This window comes from Pristis pectinata, chromosome 28 (assembly GCF_009764475.1).
Source record: "Pristis pectinata isolate sPriPec2 chromosome 28, sPriPec2.1.pri, whole genome shotgun sequence".
In the NCBI taxonomy this organism is placed as follows: Eukaryota; Metazoa; Chordata; class Chondrichthyes; order Rhinopristiformes; family Pristidae; genus Pristis; species Pristis pectinata.
The window spans coordinates 24471855-24489749 of NC_067432.1; the positions used below are offsets into that span (position 1 = coordinate 24471855).

A 17895-nucleotide genomic window follows, 5' to 3' on the forward strand; every position below is an offset into this window, starting at 1 on the left:
GAACCTAGAATGACTAGATGGGGTTTGTGATCCAGCACAAAAGTGAAAGATCTTCCTGATTTAAAAAGTGGGGAGACTCATCCATTCAATGCTTCCTGCTCTATCAGTGTTTAGTTCCATTCACTCTAATTAATGTGTGAGAGGCAGAAGCTACCAGCCTCTGTCTCCTACACTGCCAGGAGAATTGCAAGCACAAACTGGAGGAACAGCACCTCATTTTCCAATCTTGGAACCTTGCAGCCTAAAGGCATGAACAATTAATTCTCCCACCTTAAGTAACCCCCACCCCCTTCCCCACACCCACCCCCCCACCATGCTTCTTCTCTTTTCCCTTTTCCTAGCCTCTTTTTATTTCTACCTTTTCCCCTTTCTCTCCACCCATCCCTCCGTGGATCTGCTCTCCCCTCCTCCCCTGTGCCTGCCTATCACTATCTCTTACCTGCCTCTACCTATCACCTCCTTGTGCCCACCCCCGCCTCCCCTCTTTTGTCTACCTATCACTGCTCTGCTTTTCCCTCCTATATATTGGGCTTCCCCTTTTCCTATCTTCAGTCCTGAAGAAGGGTCCCGACCCGGAACGTTGACCGCCTGCTTTTCTCCACGGATGCTGCCTGGCCTGCTGAGTTCCTCCAGCATCATCGTGTTTTTCAGCTACCAGCTTCTCCTGTCTATCATCATTAATGAAACTAATAACAGCACCCACTCATTCCAGAGTGAGGGATTACACAGGAGGTCCCATTTTCTCCCTTGGCCCTCACCTTTCACCTCACTAGCCTCTGCATCCAACATACCATCCTTTTGCCAATTGCATCACTCCAACGGGATCCCACCACCGGTCATGTCTTCCCCTTTCCCCACCTTTCTGCTTTCTGTAGGGAGCACTCTCTCTGTGTCTCCCTGATCTGCTTATCCTTTCCCACCCAGCCCTCCCTGTCCCCTGGCACTTTCCCCTGCATTGGAGGTGCAACACTTGTTCCTACACCTCCTCTCTCACCACCATCCAGGGATCTAAACAGCCCTTTCAGGTGAGGCAGAGATTCACCTGCATATTCGTCATAATGTACCAATAAAGGTTTGCTGCTTCAGCTCTGTTTTTGTTGGTCTATGGCATTCAGTTCACATGCTGTGGCCTCCTCTACATTGGTGAGAACAAGTGTAGACAGACTAGGTCTGTAGAACGCCTAAGCTCTGTCCGCAACACCCATCTTGAACTTCCAGTTGCATGTCATTTCAATCCCTCTTGCATTCCCAGTGTGTCCTTGGCCTTCTCCGCTCCCAGAGTGAGGCCAAATACAAACCAGAGAGGCAACACCTCATATTCTGCTTGGGTAGTCTATAACCCAAACGTGTGAACATTGAATTTTCCAATTAACCTGCTCCCCCAGTGTTCCTTTCCCACTCCCACCAGTCCACCCATGGTCTCTCTCACTTTGTTCGCATTTTCCATCCCTTCACCCCCTCATTACCTGGACTCATCACCCTCCCCCACCTGGTTCCACCTGCCCATCACCTACATATCTATCCACCTGGATTTCTTCCTCCTTTGTTTACCTTTTTTATACCTTCCCTTTCTCCCAGCTTGTTCCATCTTCCCATCACCTTTCCCTTTTCTGGTTCCGCCTAGCAGCCTCTGTCTCAGTGCTCACCCTCATCCTCTCCCACTTGGCACCACTGGCACCATCTTCCCATCATCCCCCCCGGACCATCTGTTTCCTCCTACCACCTACCAGCCTCTCTCTCACCCCTCCCTCTCACCTATATACTGACCATCTTCCCTCTGCACTCTAAGTCCTGATGCAGGGTCTCAACCCAAAATGTTGACCATCCCTTTGCCTCCACAGATGCTGCTCGACCCATTGAGTTCCTCCAACAGTTTGTTGTTCACTCCAGATTCCAGCATCTGCATTTTCTTGTGCCTCCAACCTCCCATTTCCTCATTGCATCAGAACGCACCAATTTGCTGCTCCAGCTCTGTATTCATTTGTCATATGTTCTGAAACAGGCAACATTGTGAAGCTGGATCAGCAGTCAATCTGTGTGCCCAAATGCTCAGAAATGTAGGAGCCTTGACCAAGGTGTTCAAGTCGCTGAAGGTCTACATATTAGTGCAAGATTGAGATCAGAGTGTGAAACCTGTCCAATGTTGGAGATCAGCCCCACTCAGTGGCTGAGAATCCTGTCATCTAGCTGGCAGTCCACTGTCTAGGTTGGTCATACGGTTGAGGTTCTTTGACCATGTTGAGGCTTGAGGTGAGTTAGAAATAGCCTGATAACTCTAACTGTAATGTGAATATATTTTGTTTCCTATGAACTTAACAGTGCCTAGCTGCTTGTCCAGGTTTTTGCTACAGCTTGAATTTGTGGAGCTTTAGCTGAGCAGGTTTGGACATGTGCCAAAAACTTTCTCTATTCCTTGTATTACTTACATGAAACTTATGAAGAATGTTGCTCATATAAGTAAGACAGAATTGTTCAGGAGTTCAACATTTTAGGAATGCAGGCCATTCTGTTTCTCCAGTGATGTTCCTTTGAAGACAGAAAATTATACAAAAAATACGTTCAATTTCAGGCATATTTCCCTCTCACAAGTGGGACTGTGGCTTTGAAGCTGGTTACTGTAACAGTTACACAAATGGGCCTGGCCCTTGTGATATGGAGATTAGATGTGACTGGTTCAACAGATGTCTATACTCTCTGACTTAGTTATTCTTTACAAATCATCCAATGATTTATATAATATCAAAAAATGAATAATGTCATTTTTATCTATTGCAAAATAAACTGAGTTGTCACTGTTCTTTTTGATCTTCCCAGCAGTTTGTGTATTGGAGTAAAACTTTTTGCACTTGTTAGGTGACCACAGTACGATTACATTTATGCCCTTTATAACTTTCCTACTAAACCAATGAAAGAAGGAAAATTAGTAGTAAATTAGTCATGGTTTTCTTAACCGTGCTTTAAGTTCTCACTTCATCTCTTGGGATGTTGCATCGCTGTAGAGGCAGTCCTTTGTAGCGCCCTCCCTGATGAGATACATCTTAGTGAACAGTTAAGAGTCAATCACATTGGCGTGAGGTCAGAATCGCTTATACCCAGACGGGTAAGGAAGCCAGGTTTTCTTCTCAAAAGGAACTTGGTGAACTATTGGGTTTTTTCAACAATTGATGGTGTGGTCAATCTTATAGAAACAAGTTTTACTCTATTACTTCCAGATTTTTTTAATGAATAAGCCATGTATACTGTACATGTTTGAACTCATTATCAAACAGTCAGAGAAGAATTTGAAATGATAGTTCCTTGGATTACCAGCACAGGAATGTTGAGTGCTGGATCACTGATAGTTCCATGATAATGAGTGTCATCTGAGTACGTTCACCCAGTAACCCATTGGTGATGAAATCCAGTCTGTGTTTTACTTCCTATTAAATATAAGGGAACATTGGACCAGAATAGAAAGTCGACTCTCTCTGATGTGGATCCAATTTCCCATGCATCTTTCCATAGCCTGTCTTCATTATTTAACTGATACTTATATATAGTGTAGAGCAAGTGTGAAATTATCATTTAGGTGATGTACTAAAGAGAGGTGGCTGGAGAACTTTAGGATAAAACGGACACATGGGGTTACATACAGTGTGGTTCCTGTGGCGGAAACACCCACCACAGAGAGGGGAAATGAAAGCAGAAAATACTGAATGTACTCAGCAGGTTAGGCAGCATCTATGGAGAGAGGAACAGGGTCAGTATTTCAATTAACATTTCCTCTCAGAAGAACTGGTAACAAGTTGGGAATGTAACACATTTTAAGCAACTACAGAGACGGGGAAGGGGAGGAAAGAGCAAAGCAAGATGGAATGCTTGAAACCAGAAAAAAAACAAAAGACCAGACTGCAGAGATGTAGCAGAATCATTTCAGAAACTATTGAACTCAATAGTGAGTCTGGGATGCTGTAATGTGCTGAACTGAAGAATGAGTTCCTATTCCTACAGCGTGTGCAACTGACTGGAACAGTATTGGAGATCAAGGACACCGGGATCAGTGTGTGAGTGGGTTGAAGAATTAAAATGAAGGCAACAGGTAGCTAAAGGTCACAGAGAAAAAGGGGGTGAGAGGTGTTTTATTGAGCTGTCACCAAATCTTCACTGAGTCTACCCTGTGCTGCAAAGCCCACATTGTGAACAGCATTTACTCTACATTAAAATGAAAGGAATACCATTACACTGTGGTTTCACATGGAGGCTGTGTTTCAAGCCTTGGACAGTTAGATGGGAACCCATAGCATAATGCAGTCATATGGCACAGAAACAGGCCGTTTGGCCCACCAAATCCATGCTAACCAACAACCGTCCATTAACTCTAATCCGGCACCCATACCATTTTCTTGTCCCCACATTCCCTCAACGCCTGCCGAGATTCTACCACATACCTACACGTTAGGTGCAATTTACAATGGCCGATTAACCTACTCACCTTGGGATGTGCGAGGAAACTGGAGCAAGTAAAGGAAATCCATGTGGTCACAGGGAGAATGTGCAGACTCCACGCAGATAGCACCAGAGGTCAGGATTGAACCCGGGTCACTGGACCTGTGAGACAGAGACTATTAGCTGCACCACTGTGCCAAGGCTATACGGGAGAAATTGTTGAACGGTTAGATGGGTGTTGTTGCACCTCCTGCATTTATATGTAAGAAAGGGAGAGGTTGATTGAGAAGTGAACAGAAGGCAAAGGGTGGTTGTTGACGGATCATATTCTGCATGGAGGTCGGTGACCAGTGGTGTACCTCAGGGATCTGTTCTGGGCCCCTTACTCTTTGTGATTTTTATAAATGACCTGGATGAGGAAGTGGAGGGATGGGTTAGTAAGTTTGCTGATGACACAAAGGTTGGAGGTGTTGTGGATAGTGTGGAGGGCTGTCAGAGGTTACAGCGGAACATAGATAGGATGCAAAACTGGGCTGAGAAGTGGCAGATGGAGTTCAACCCAGATAAGTGTGAAGTGGTTCATTCTGGTGGGTCAAATGTGATGGCAGAATATAGTATTAATGGTAAGACTCTTGGCAGTGTGGAGGATCAGAGGGATCTTGGGGTCTGAGTCCATAGGACGCTCAAAGCAGCTGCACAGGTTGACTCTGTGGTTAAGAAAGCATATGGTGTATTGTCCTTCGTCAATCGTGAAATTGAATTTAGGAGCCGAGAGGTATTGTTGCAGCTATATAGGACCCTGGTCAGACCCCACTTGGAGTATTGTGCTCAGTTCTGGTCACCTCACTACAGGAAGGATGTGGAAGCCATAGAGACGGTGCAGAGGAGATTTACAAGGATGTTGCCTGGATTAGGGAGCATGCCTTATGAAAGCAGGTTGAGTGAACTCGGCCTTTTCTCCTTGGAGCGACGGAGGATGAGAGATGACCTGATAGAGGTGTATAAGATGATGAGAGGCATTGATCGTGTGGATAGTCAGAGGCTTTTTCACAGGGCTGAAATGGTTGCCAGAAGAGGACACAGGTTTAAGGTGCTGAGGAGCAGGTACAGAGGAGATGTCAGGGGTAGGTTTTTTTACTCAGAGTGGTGAGTGCGTGGAATGGGCTGCCGGCAACGGTGGTGGAGGTGGATATGATAGGGTCTTTTAAGAGACCTACGGATAGGTACATGGAGCTTAGAAAAATATAGAGGGCTGTGGGTAAGCCTAGTAATTTCAAAGGTAGGGACATATTTGGCACAACTTTGTGGGCCGAAGGGCCTGAATTGTGCTGTAGGTTTTCTATGTTTCTATCTCCGCAGAAATGATCGCTTTGAAATGTTGAAAGAGGAATGGAAGGCCATCATGTTGGAACTGATGGAATTGGGAAGTGTATCGAACGTGGAGGGTAGGTAGGTGGAATATGAGAATAAGTGGCCCACTTTTGTGTTGGATGGTGAAGAATAGGTTAAAACAAAGGTCTAGGAGATGGAATGGATGCATTCCAAGGCTCTGTTGACTGCAGTGGAGATGAATCTTAAGTCAGAGGGAAAAAATCTCTGACAATCAGAGGGGGCATAATTTTAAGGTGATTGGAGGAAGGTATAGGGGGGATGTCAGAGGTAAGTTTTTTTTTACACAAGAGAGTGGTGGGTGCGTGAAACGCACTGCTGGCAGAGGTGGTGGGGGCAGATACATTAGGGACAGTTAAGACACTCTTAGATAGACACATGAATGATAGTAAAATGGAGGGCTATGTGGGAGAGAACAGTTAGATAGATCTTAGAGAAGGATAAATTGTTGGCACAACTGTGCTGTGATGTTTTATGTTCTATGAAGGAAACACTGATAAAGATGGTGCCATTGTGAAAACAGATACAACTGAGATGGACAAAGACCTTTGGGGGAAATGGGTTGGGAGGAAGTGAGGTTAAGTATCTGTGGGCGTTGGTGGCCATTTGTGGGTATTGATTGCTAACCCATTCCCAGAGGTAGGATCGGTGAGGGAAGGGAAGGGAAGGAAGATTCAACAGTGGTCCACAGGAAGGTGAGAGAATGGTGGAAATTTGGAGCAAAGTTGATGCAACTTTGTAGATGGGTGGTGAGAACTAGAAACAGCACAATACAGCCATTGATGTACCAGAAAGGAAATGAAGGAAGGGCCCTGAGCTGGATTGAAAGTAAGACTATTCCACATATCCTACAAAATGGCAGGCACAGCTAGGACCTGGAATGGTGCCCATATTTAGATGAAGTGATTAGAGTTGTAGGAGAAAGTTGGTTAATGTAAGAACAACTACCCCAGCCTGGCAGAGAAGTGCAGTGGTGAATTAGGATCCACGGAACCTCTGTTAAGGAAGAAAGATTTCTGATGGTCCTGATGAAAGAGTGAGCTGCAGAGGTTTGGATAGGTATGGTACAACTGACACAATTAAGTGTAATTCCAGTTTTCTATTTCCATGTTAATATTTGTATGTAAACACATCTAATTAATGGAATATCTGTGGACTAAAGTAAAATATTGTAGGTGCTAGAAATCTAAAATAAAAACTATCATGCCGAAGAACTTCAGCAGATAAGCAGCAAGTGTGGAGGGAGAGACAGAGTTACCACTTCAGGGCTCTGACTCAGGAGCTATGCCTGTGTATTCGCTATTCGTGGTTTAACTGTTCCTCTTCACTTGCTTGACAAAGGCTGAGAGGTGGCTGAAGTCTCAGCTCAAAGCCTCATGACCTCAGCCCTGCTTCCCCTTCAACCCAGACCCGGCTGATCCCCCTCAGGCCCACAGGGCCTGGCCTCAGCCTGAGGTTGTGACCCTGCTTAAAGTTGGTTACCCAGCCTGGTGACCCGTGAATGGCCCATCGAATCATAGGAACTTTTAGCAGCGAAGGAAACTGTTCTACCCACCATGTCTAGAGTGGTCAAAGATGGAGCAATTTTAATTCCTTCCACTTCCCAGCTCTTTTCCATTGCCAGATGCATTTGAAATGCTTTCTGGTTGCATCACCCTCCTAGGCAATGAGTTGCAAATAACTGCTCCCCTTGGGTGAAAAATTATTTCTCTAATTCTTCCACCAATGAACTTAAATCTAGATCCCTGGTGATTGACCTCTCTACCATAGGAATTAAGTCCCACCGGTTCACTTTGTAAAGACTTTCTACATCTCAATTAAATCTCCCCCATTATCATTGGTTCCAAAGAAAACAAGTAAAGCCTTGCGTACAACAAGTATGCCCATGGGTATAACCTCATCAATTTCCTCTGCACCTTCTCTAGTGCTATTACACCCTTCCAGTAACATAGAACATAGAACATAGAACAGTACAGCACAGGGACAGGCCCTTCAGCCCACCATGCTGTGCTGAACTAATTAAACTAGTAATTAAATACCTAACTAAACTAATCCCTTCTACCTACTCAATGTCCATATTCCTCCATTCTCTGCACATTCATGTGCCTATCTAAGAGTTTCTTAAATGCCTCTTTCATATTTACAGATGCCTCTTTCATATTTACAGAGGATTCCAGGCACCCACCACTCTTTGTGTAAAAAAAAGCATGCCCCACACATCTCCTTTGAACGTGCCCCATCTCACCTTAAATCTCTCCCTCAAGTATTAGATGTTTCAACCCTGGAAAAAAGATATCAGCTGTCAGCCCTGCCTATGCCTCTCATAATCTTCTAAACTTCTGTTAGATCTCCCCTCAGCCCCTACTGCTCCAGAGAAAACAACCCAAGTTTGTCCAACCTCTCTCCTTAGAGCACATCCAAGCAGCATCCTGGTAAACCTAAATATCCACCAAATATGCTGACCAGAACTGTATACTGTACTCTAGATGTGACCTGCCTGGTGTTTCACACAGTTCTAGCATGCTCTCTCATTCGCTTCCTCAAATAATAAAGACAAATGCCCCATGTGCCTTCCTAACAAACTTATCTGTGTGTCCTGCTACCTTCAAGGATCTGTGATCGTGCACTCCAAGATCTAATTTCTCCTTTACACTTAGGGTTAGGAATATGCTATAACAGGAGGTCAAAAAGAAGCAACAGACAGACAAGGTCACAAATCTATGTTCTCAGTGTATTCCCAAAGTCACATTTTACCTGCCACCCAGTTGTTTATCACAAACCCTGCCAACCAAAGACTGTGATGACCATGTCTGATGAGCCTTTACTTTTTCTTCCATAAGTTTTTTTTAATTGAAGTTATATAACTGATTTTTTTATTATTAAAGGTTCCATTGGAGTGAATCGACAATGGTTATGAGGCAGAAATTCAACTTATGGACACTTATTTTGTGCTTGTTCATTGGGTTTTTGGATTTGAATTTGTGATATTGTGATCTGGACTAACAGTGCATTTGGTTTGAGTGACATTTATTGGCTTGTAAAAGGAAATAATCTTTAAATCAGATTACTAATTTGGCTATGAATCTCCATTGTGTTAGTACTGGGTTTTCAGTGAACCTATCAGCATTTCTTACTGATATGTACCACCCAAAGATAACTTAAGCCTAGTTTAAATGTAAGAGTAATCATAGCTAAAAGAATTACAATCTGATTACTAACAATGGTCCTGACATTTCACTCTGACGTATTTCCATTCCTGGGATAACTATCTACACCGTAGGAAAGCCACCTTCCTTTTCTCACATGATTTCCCTTATAAATTGACGTAATTAAGGTACAGCAACACTTTGTTATGTACATTAAGATATGCAACAATCTTAAAGGGCATGTTAAGCGGAGCACAGTAACTGAAGGCCATTGTGTCCACACCTGTGTTTTTGGGCTGGCACAGAGCCAAGGTAAACACCAACAAAACTCAATCTCTGTACCTACCACACACTGCTATTTATACTTTAGTTAGTCATCATATTTATGAAGAGACAAGGCAGATATTTTCCGAAGGTGGATTTTTTGGATGTAACAGATAATACAATAGCTGTGATGTTCATCAATTATAAATCCCGGGTCACAGTTGTGTAACGTGTTTTTCACCAGATTAAGCAGATATATCTGGTTCTTCAGTGTGGTATTTATTATTTTGATGGATTTATTTACTGCTGGCAGTAACTCACTGACAACTCATGCTCTTGTGCAGGATACAAGCCAGAATTCCATTCACTTTTTTTGGTGATTCTCACAATACAAAGTGATTTATGATTTGTGTAATTAAATGGTGTCACCTAGATCCAATTTACAAATACCTTCTGGCACAGTTTGGCATGAAAGATCCATTGGGGCAGACTCTCCCTGAGCTTCGTAGACTCAACAGTAGGTGCTTTATGGGAAAATTTGATCAAAAACAATTTCTGCTAGTTTTATGCCAAAACACAACTCGGGGCAACTTCCAAAATCTACCAGAGGGGTTGCTGTTTGAGTTGTGGTAGATTAGACGGCGACACTTCCTTTTTTTCGCACTGCAGGGCTCCCCGGGTTACAGAAGATGTGATTTACGGAAATCCAACCTCACTCAAATGCTCCCATAAAAATTTAAAGAATTTTTCAAGATAGGAAAATTAGTTACAGAAATGCAGACTAGTATTCATTAACAACTGGATATGTTCCAGTAGTTTAATTATGGGTAGTGTTAGGGTGAAAATGGAAGATATTTGATGAAGTGAAAGAATTATGGGACGTGTGTGCAAACAATACGATATGGGTGGCTATATAGTCTAACGAATGGAGGCTATTCAACAATATGGGGCAATTTAATTCTGATGATAATTTCCAGTTCCCAAAACTATTTAACTTGATTCTCTTGAGGCCTGGTTTTCTGGTTGAATCATTGGGTGGGCTTGTAGAAATCTACTGCATTAATATCAATAACGTTCTTTTTTAATGCTTTATAGAACAGATTGACAGTAGCTATATACACCCAGGGTCATTTTACATCACTAAATATGGTATAAAATACAGCATTCCTCTAAGTGTGAGATAAACTAAAACCTGCTGTCCATATCCCAACTCACACCTAAGTCCTTCTTGCCAATCATTTCTGAACTCACTGACCTTCAATGACTAACAGAAAAATCGGTTTACAAGGAGTCCTCGGGAATGGAACCCTCACACAAATCGAGGTACTGCCTGTACAAGATACACGAGGTTTGGGCAGAATATTAACTTGATAAAAGTCTTTTTCCAAGACCACTGATGAGATTTGCTGGTATGTCAGTGCAGGCAATTAATTATTACATAAAAGATAAAACGTCAAAGGAATCACATGCTGTATTTATGGGACATTCTGTACTGAACAGGAATATTGTCAGAGTTCTCTGAATGTAATTTCAACAAGTGCATTGACTTAAATCTAATTCTTTTTTTCAGACTTGAAGCAGACAATGGCAAGGCACCAACAATGAGCTTGAATTCTCAACATGTTTTAGTGTAGGTCCTGAATTCATCCGTAGCCAATGGGCATATTCGACAGGAGCAACGAACACAAAATGCTGGAGGGACTCAGCAAGTCAGGCAGCATCTATAGAGGGAAATGAACAGATAACGCTTCAGGCTGAGACCCTTCATCAGGATTCATGATGATGATCCTGATGATGATAAGCCCTGATGAAGGGTCTTGGTCCGAAACGTCGTCTGTTTGTTTCCCTCCATAGATGCTGCCTGACCTGCTGAGTCCCGCCAGCATTTTGTGTGTGCGTTGCTCCAGATTTCCAGCATCTGCAGTCTCTCTTGTGTTGGCATATTCAATAGGACTAGTAATATGCATAACTGGTGTGAAGGAATTAATGTTAAGTTTGTAGTCACGCATGAAGAACTTTGATAAGATTAATTTAGGAGATCTGCTGTGCTTATTGATCCTGACCAGAGAAAGAGGGGAGGGAGCAAAGGCAGCTCTTTACAGTAAAGCGAGTGGGGAGCTGGGATCTGTGCCAACTGAAGAGGAGTAGCCATGAGAACAAGTTGATGGGAACATTTAAAAATGAAGAAGTATCTGTGGGTGAGGATGGTTTGGAACAAGTTAACATTTCACACTGATCTCAGACTTGTTAAATAGTAATTGTTTCATTACTGTAGACATACACTGGACTAATTAGCTCAACGTTTGGGTGCTGCTTCATGGAATAAATATGACCGAATGAAGCCCCTGCCTTAACCATCATCAGGAGAGCAGTCCCCAGCCAAACAGGGAGGTGAAATGTCATTGATCTGAAACATAAACTCTGTTTCTCTCACCACTGATGCCGGTTGACTTGCCGGGTGTTTCAGCATTTTCTGTTTTTAATTACTTTCTGCCTCGATACAGATATATTTGCATAGGGTTACATTAGGAGTCAATGGCATAATGGGTTGGCCAGACTCTGTCTATTGGAATGAAAAATACTGTGATGCTAGAGGAACTCAGCAGGCCAGGCAGCATCCGTGGAGAAAAGCAGGTAGTCAACGTTTTGGTTCAGGACCCTTCTTCAGGACAGAAAATACGAAAAGGGGAAGCCCAATATATGGGAGGGAAAAGCAGAACAGTGATAGGTGGACATTGTCTATCTATAGTCTATTGGCATTGCCTCATTGGGAAAGGGCTCATCTCAGGCATGACATTATTCTTCAAATTTAAGGCAGAGTGATACATTGCTGACCAAGGTGAACTTCTACCACTACATGCCCTAACAGAATTAGTGCCTTCAAGGTAACTTTATCTTTTACCCTGTGTTTCTGCCCTTTGTTCACAGCCTGATGTGGATAAAGCAGTGGATGCAGCACGAGCAGCATTCCAGCAAGGATCCCCGTGGAGAAATCTGGACACATCAGCCAGGGGAAGACTCTTATGCAAATGGGCTGACCTCATTGAGCGAGACCGACACATCTTAGCTGTAAGACACGATAACGTAAAGTTCTATATACCCGTCTAATCTGTGATTGAGAATACCAGACTCTACCTTCAGGTCCTGGTCTTAGCCTCAGCTCTTGTACTTAGTCACTTGAAAAGTCTGATTAAATGCTACATTTATAAATCTTATTTCTCTTCTCAAAACATACAGTTTTAAGTAAATTTAAATAAATTATTAGATATTACAGAAAAATTGTAATTATGGAATGTTCAGTGGTTATATCAATGCATCATACACACCATAAAGAAAATATGGTATACTGTTAGTAGCAACCAGAAATTATTAAAAAAGTAATTTTATATTTTAGTGATACTCTGCTATCTTAAAAAATTCAATTGCTGATTTTTGGACTGTATAAAGAATTTGTAAATAAATAACAGAGAACCTTATTAAAGATCCATAAGATGTAGTCGAATAAAATACCTCATCTTCAAATGAAGAATACGCTGTAAGAGTGACTATTGGTTAACCTACAGAGTACCCTTCATTTGACAGATGAGAAGTTGGTGCTGGTTTCTCATAGAGTTATATGGAGTCGTAGAGAGATACAGGTCCTTCTGCCCATTGAGTCCATGCTGACCATCAATCACCCATCTACATGAATCCTATGTTAATCCCTTTTTAACCTGTGTTATCATTGTTGACCAAAACCTACATTAATTCCCTGTGGGGTTAATTTGCTCACATTGAAATGTCAAGCAAGAGTCAAACAAGTGCAAGCGGAGCCACCGATAGTGGGTAGCAGGTGTGCTGCTCTCTCCCACCCTGGCGACCGTTCTCAGCACATAATCCCTGTGCTGCCGCTCTTCCTCTTCTGTCGTAGTGCAGAACAGGGATGACCAGTGGCAAAGCCTGTCCTGCCTCTAGGTCCAGTATGGATGCACTGAGAGCCAGAACTTTCTTTAATTATAGTAAGAAAACTCTCCTAATAATATTGTTTTCAGTTTGTAATATCATGTAGTTTTGAGCTATGCTCTACCTGTAACATTGGGTCTAAATTGTGATTGTTTGATCAGAATAAATGCCAAAAATTCTCCACCTGTCAAGAAAGGACAATATTGAGGCCATAATCTTGGGAAAGAATTAACAATTTTGTGATAATCATACTGCATTTGTGTGTGAGTGTGTGTGTGTTTATGTTTATGATGTGTATTTGGTAATGTGAATTTGTTTGTGTGCATCTATATCACAGAATCATGGAATCATAGAAAATCACAGCACAGAAATGGGCCCTTTCTGCTCACCTCGTCCGTGCGACCCTGATGCCTATCTACGCTAATCCCATTTTCCCACATTAGACCCGTATCCCTCTACCCCTTTCCTAACCAAGCGCTTGTCCAAATGCCTTTTAAACACTGTAATTGTATCTGCATCCAGCACCTTCCCTGGCAGCTCATTCCAGATATTCATCATTCTCTAAGTGAAAAACTTACCCCTCAGTTCTCCTTAAAATTCTCCCCTCTCACCTTAAACCATGCCCTCTAGTTCTAGACTCCCCTGCCCTGGGAAAAAGATTCTGTATGTCTATCCTATCTATGCCATTCATAGCTTTATAAACCTCTATAAGTTCACTCCTCAGCCTCCTGTGTTCCGGTGAAAATAAATCCAGCCTATCCAATCTCTCCTTATAACTACAGCCCTCCATTCCAGGCAACATCTCTCTCTCAATAGGTACCACAACCCTCCCTAATTGTCCCAGGTATTGTTTGGTGGAAACATTCATGAAACTTCCCATCACTTTCCTGGTGAATGGGGTGCTGCTTCCCAGGTTATATTTATTTTGTTCTTTTTTGGATGAAAAAATATCCAGGTGTTATTCTGTAGTCTTAGCTAAGAAGCAGCTCAGGAGCCATGGGTCTTCAGCACCGCCACCTCAACAGTCTTTGCACGTGCTGGTTCCCCACTCCATGTGGAATGCATCAAAGTGGCTAGCCAGTGATATTTATGGTGGTGGAGACTGACCTGGACCATCAACTTGGCAATTTTGATTGATATTGCAGTCCCCTTAGCTGGGTCTTTCCCACTAAGTTTCCTCCTGTTAGATGCTCATTGTTCATAACCATCCTAACCAGATGTGATAGAACTAGAGTTTTTCTCTGATTTGTCAATGGAAGGATAGCTTAACCTTGTCTTTCCCTGTACTTTTGTTATTCTGTATACAAGTAGCTCAGATGAGTAGCTTCACCAGGTTTTGTGGATTTTGAAGATACTGACCCATATTCTAAGCCTGGTTCTAATATTGGACATGTCTTCAGTGTGTTTCACAGTGAATCATCTTTACCTCATAGTGACCAAAGAATGAGGGATTTACCAGAGCAGGAGAGGATAGGTTTTTGTAGTATACAATTCTTTTGCTATTTATGGTTCTCTATAGTGAGGTCTGGGTTTGTGATGTGTTGTCAGTCTGATCCACTTACCATGGTGATAGTTCTAAACCACATGGTGAAGAGTTTCCTGAGAAGTAGAGACAAGACTTTGGGTTCTCAAGGAATGTGGATCGACCATTACTAGTTGTTGAAGGAAAGTCGGGTAAGTGTTGACTCCTCCACCTGGTAATGCACCCAGTCTGGCCACCGTGTCCAGTGTGTCTCAGTCAGCGATAGTACTACTGAACGATTATTGGTTGTGGATGTGAGTGCCACTGAATCTTAGCTTCCTTCAGATCTTTCTCTATGTGGTAACCAACATAGAGGAGTACAAAGCTCTCAGTTCGGGGATGGTGGTCGGAGGGAGGGGGGAGGTAGCAACAGGTTATTATCAGCAGGACCATGACATTCTTTGACCTGAACCCATGAACCCGAATCAATCTTTAGCATATTTAACCGGGTATCAATGTGGGTGAAAATGTTGGGTTTTGTCAGTAGGTCGGATGGTAACTGTGGGGAGAGAAACAGAGTTAGCACTTCAGGTGTATGACTGGACATCTCCGGATAAAAGCAGAGATTGTGCTGGAGAAATCGGGAATGTCGGTTCATAAATCTGATCCTGACACTAAGGCTGATACCTGACTTATCTGTGAGGCCACTCTCAACCTGCAGATAAAATATTAGTGTAAAAGACTTTGCTGAGGCTTAGCAACAATCTTAAATTAATAAGATGACTGAATCATTGCTGATAGATTTGTCCAGTCATCCAAACATGATGGATACTATTTCCACATCACTTCAGAGGGTATTAAAAGTTGACAACACAACCCAGACCAGATACAGACCAAGCAAGGACTCTGGGTTCTCCTCCCTAATAAATATTTGCGAGTAAGTCAGATTTTACAACAATTATCTTCACTTTCCGGTATCCTCTCAAGTATTAGCAGCTGTATGTAACTGAATTTCATATCTGGCAGGGTTGAATTCCAACCTGCAATTTTACTGTTGCTGATACAGCCCATCACTGTGTGGCTGCCCTACCCAGCTTTTAATGAGAAGCCATCTGGTGATTTATTTGAAAAGTTAGGGACCTCACATTTTTTTCTGAGAGCTGCAATCAGACAGCAGCAAGCACGGAATAAACTATTAGGGTTAATAGAATAATACAATTATCCCACATCGCAGCACAAGATGACAAGTTAAATTAATTTTCACTAAATGAAGGCAGATTGTTGCTGAGATATGTTTCCATGAAACAAAGACCTTTATAAATTAAAGGAATGATAGACAATGAAGTATCTGAGGATTGGATAAACCCTTTTGTGTTGGTGATGATTCTATTACTCAAAAAGAGAAAAATGATACAACCACATTACAAATACTTCCTACAATAGAAAAATAGCAGAGAGTAATTCAATAGCAAATAAATAGCTTTGAGTCAAGTTCAAATGCACCTGGCCAGGAGCACATAGTCTGAAAACTTCAAGTTCTTTTCATGTCAACATGAATAAAGCACAAACCCAACTTTGATGATTACAAATATTTAGTTTGTCAGCAGCTTTCTCCATCGTCATTAAACACAGCAATCAAGTCAGCCTGCTCATGTTGAGATTATTCAGTCAAGGACTGCTACGTGAGTGGAACTTGCTACCCTTTAGAAAGGCTGTCTGTAACAAGGGGGTCAAGGGGTTGTTACTGTGCAATACAAAAGATGGCACCGACAGTTCCTTCATTTGGGGCAATAGTGTAGGTTCATGTCCCATTGTCAGGATTAGAATGCAAACTACAGGAGGACATCTTGTGAACAGAAGGGGTCTGTTGTAGATTATTAACCTGAACACTCCTGAATTCTCAGGTCAATATAACGGCATTATTTCAAACAGCATGTGCTTTCTTCACACTGGCTTGGAGAATATTCAGCCCTCAATCAACATAACTAAAAATCTGATCCTTATCACACTATGTGGCTCAGTTAGTAACAGTGTCATCCCAGGTGACCTGGGTATTGCTTATTTCACAACTAACATGACCAAAACAAATTAGTTGTTATAACATTAGAGTCAGACAATGCAGGAGCAGGCCCTTTGGCCCACCACTTCTATACTAACCATCAAGTACCCATCTATACCAACCCTATTTAGCAGCACTTGGTCTGTGCACTTTGTCAATTTAGATGCTCATCTAGATACTCATCTAGATACTCATTAACTGTTATGACAGTACCTGCCTCCGCCACCTCCTCAGGCAGTGCGTTCCAGATTCCAACCACCCCCTGGCTGTAAACGTTCTTCAGAGATTATTTGTTCCATTTTGGTGTGTGGAAGTTGGCTGCTGCAAGACATCGAATCAGCGATGGCATCTCAAAAACACTTTATTGACTAAAAAGCACTTCTGCACGTTCTGGAGGGCAATACACAGGTGCAAGTCTTTTTCTCTCTCAGCACTTATTATACCCCACTTTGCTGGAATTGACTGTACTTCAAAATTACTTCATTGGTTATAAAGTTCTTATGGTCACTGTGAGATTATTACGGGCACAGTAGAAGTGCAGTTTATCCTTTATTTAGATGTTTCTGAATCACCAGGGAACATTTGGATCTCAGCATCACAAAACCTTCTTAATTCCGCTTTTGCAGATACAGAATCCTGCCACGTTAGGTGTCCCACTTCACGCACATTCGTCTATCCCTGGCAACTGGTAGGAAGTTTGGTGGATAATGGAAACTCAGCCATCCCGCCTCTTTCAGTGACATCAGCATGGAAGAAGCAGGAGTGTTTACTGGGATTTTTAAGAGCCTGTGGTTCTCAGAGTGTTTGTGCTTCAGAGTTGCTTCAAGCTGTCATGGATGGCTTGACAAGAGTATTTTTTGATGTAGTGATGCCTCCACAGTCACACTGAAATGCTGCTGAGGCACATACCCTGCACTGAGCAACTTGGCATGGAGCCACAGTCACAGATATCTCGGCAGCTGGGGTTCTTTAACACTGCAGTTTCCCAAGGGTGTAGGGTATCATCAATTGTGCACATGGGCTCTTTCAGTCTGAATCAGGGCAAGCCTGAGAAATAGGAAAGGATAATAGTTGATGTGCAGATAGTGATGGTGTCATTCTGGACAACTTCACTGCTAATGCAGGAGATACTGGGAACTGGATCACAATTCAATCTGTTCAACAAAGATGAAAGATTTATGGATGCTTAATAAAGAAACCCATCTCTC

The 17895-nt window shown here is 42.5% G+C and overlaps 1 protein-coding gene across 2 annotated transcripts in view; it reads left to right on the forward strand.

The window, feature by feature from the left end:
- The window catches only part of aldh1a3 (aldehyde dehydrogenase 1 family, member A3), a 97431-nt gene that overhangs the window by 33974 nt on the left and 45562 nt on the right, over window positions 1–17895 (forward strand). For both annotated transcript variants that reach the window (XM_052040410.1, XM_052040411.1), the window contains exon 3: window positions 12153–12293. In XM_052040410.1, the coding sequence (XP_051896370.1) occupies window positions 12153–12293 (141 nt within the window). The remainder of the gene's footprint in view (window positions 1–12152; window positions 12294–17895) is intronic.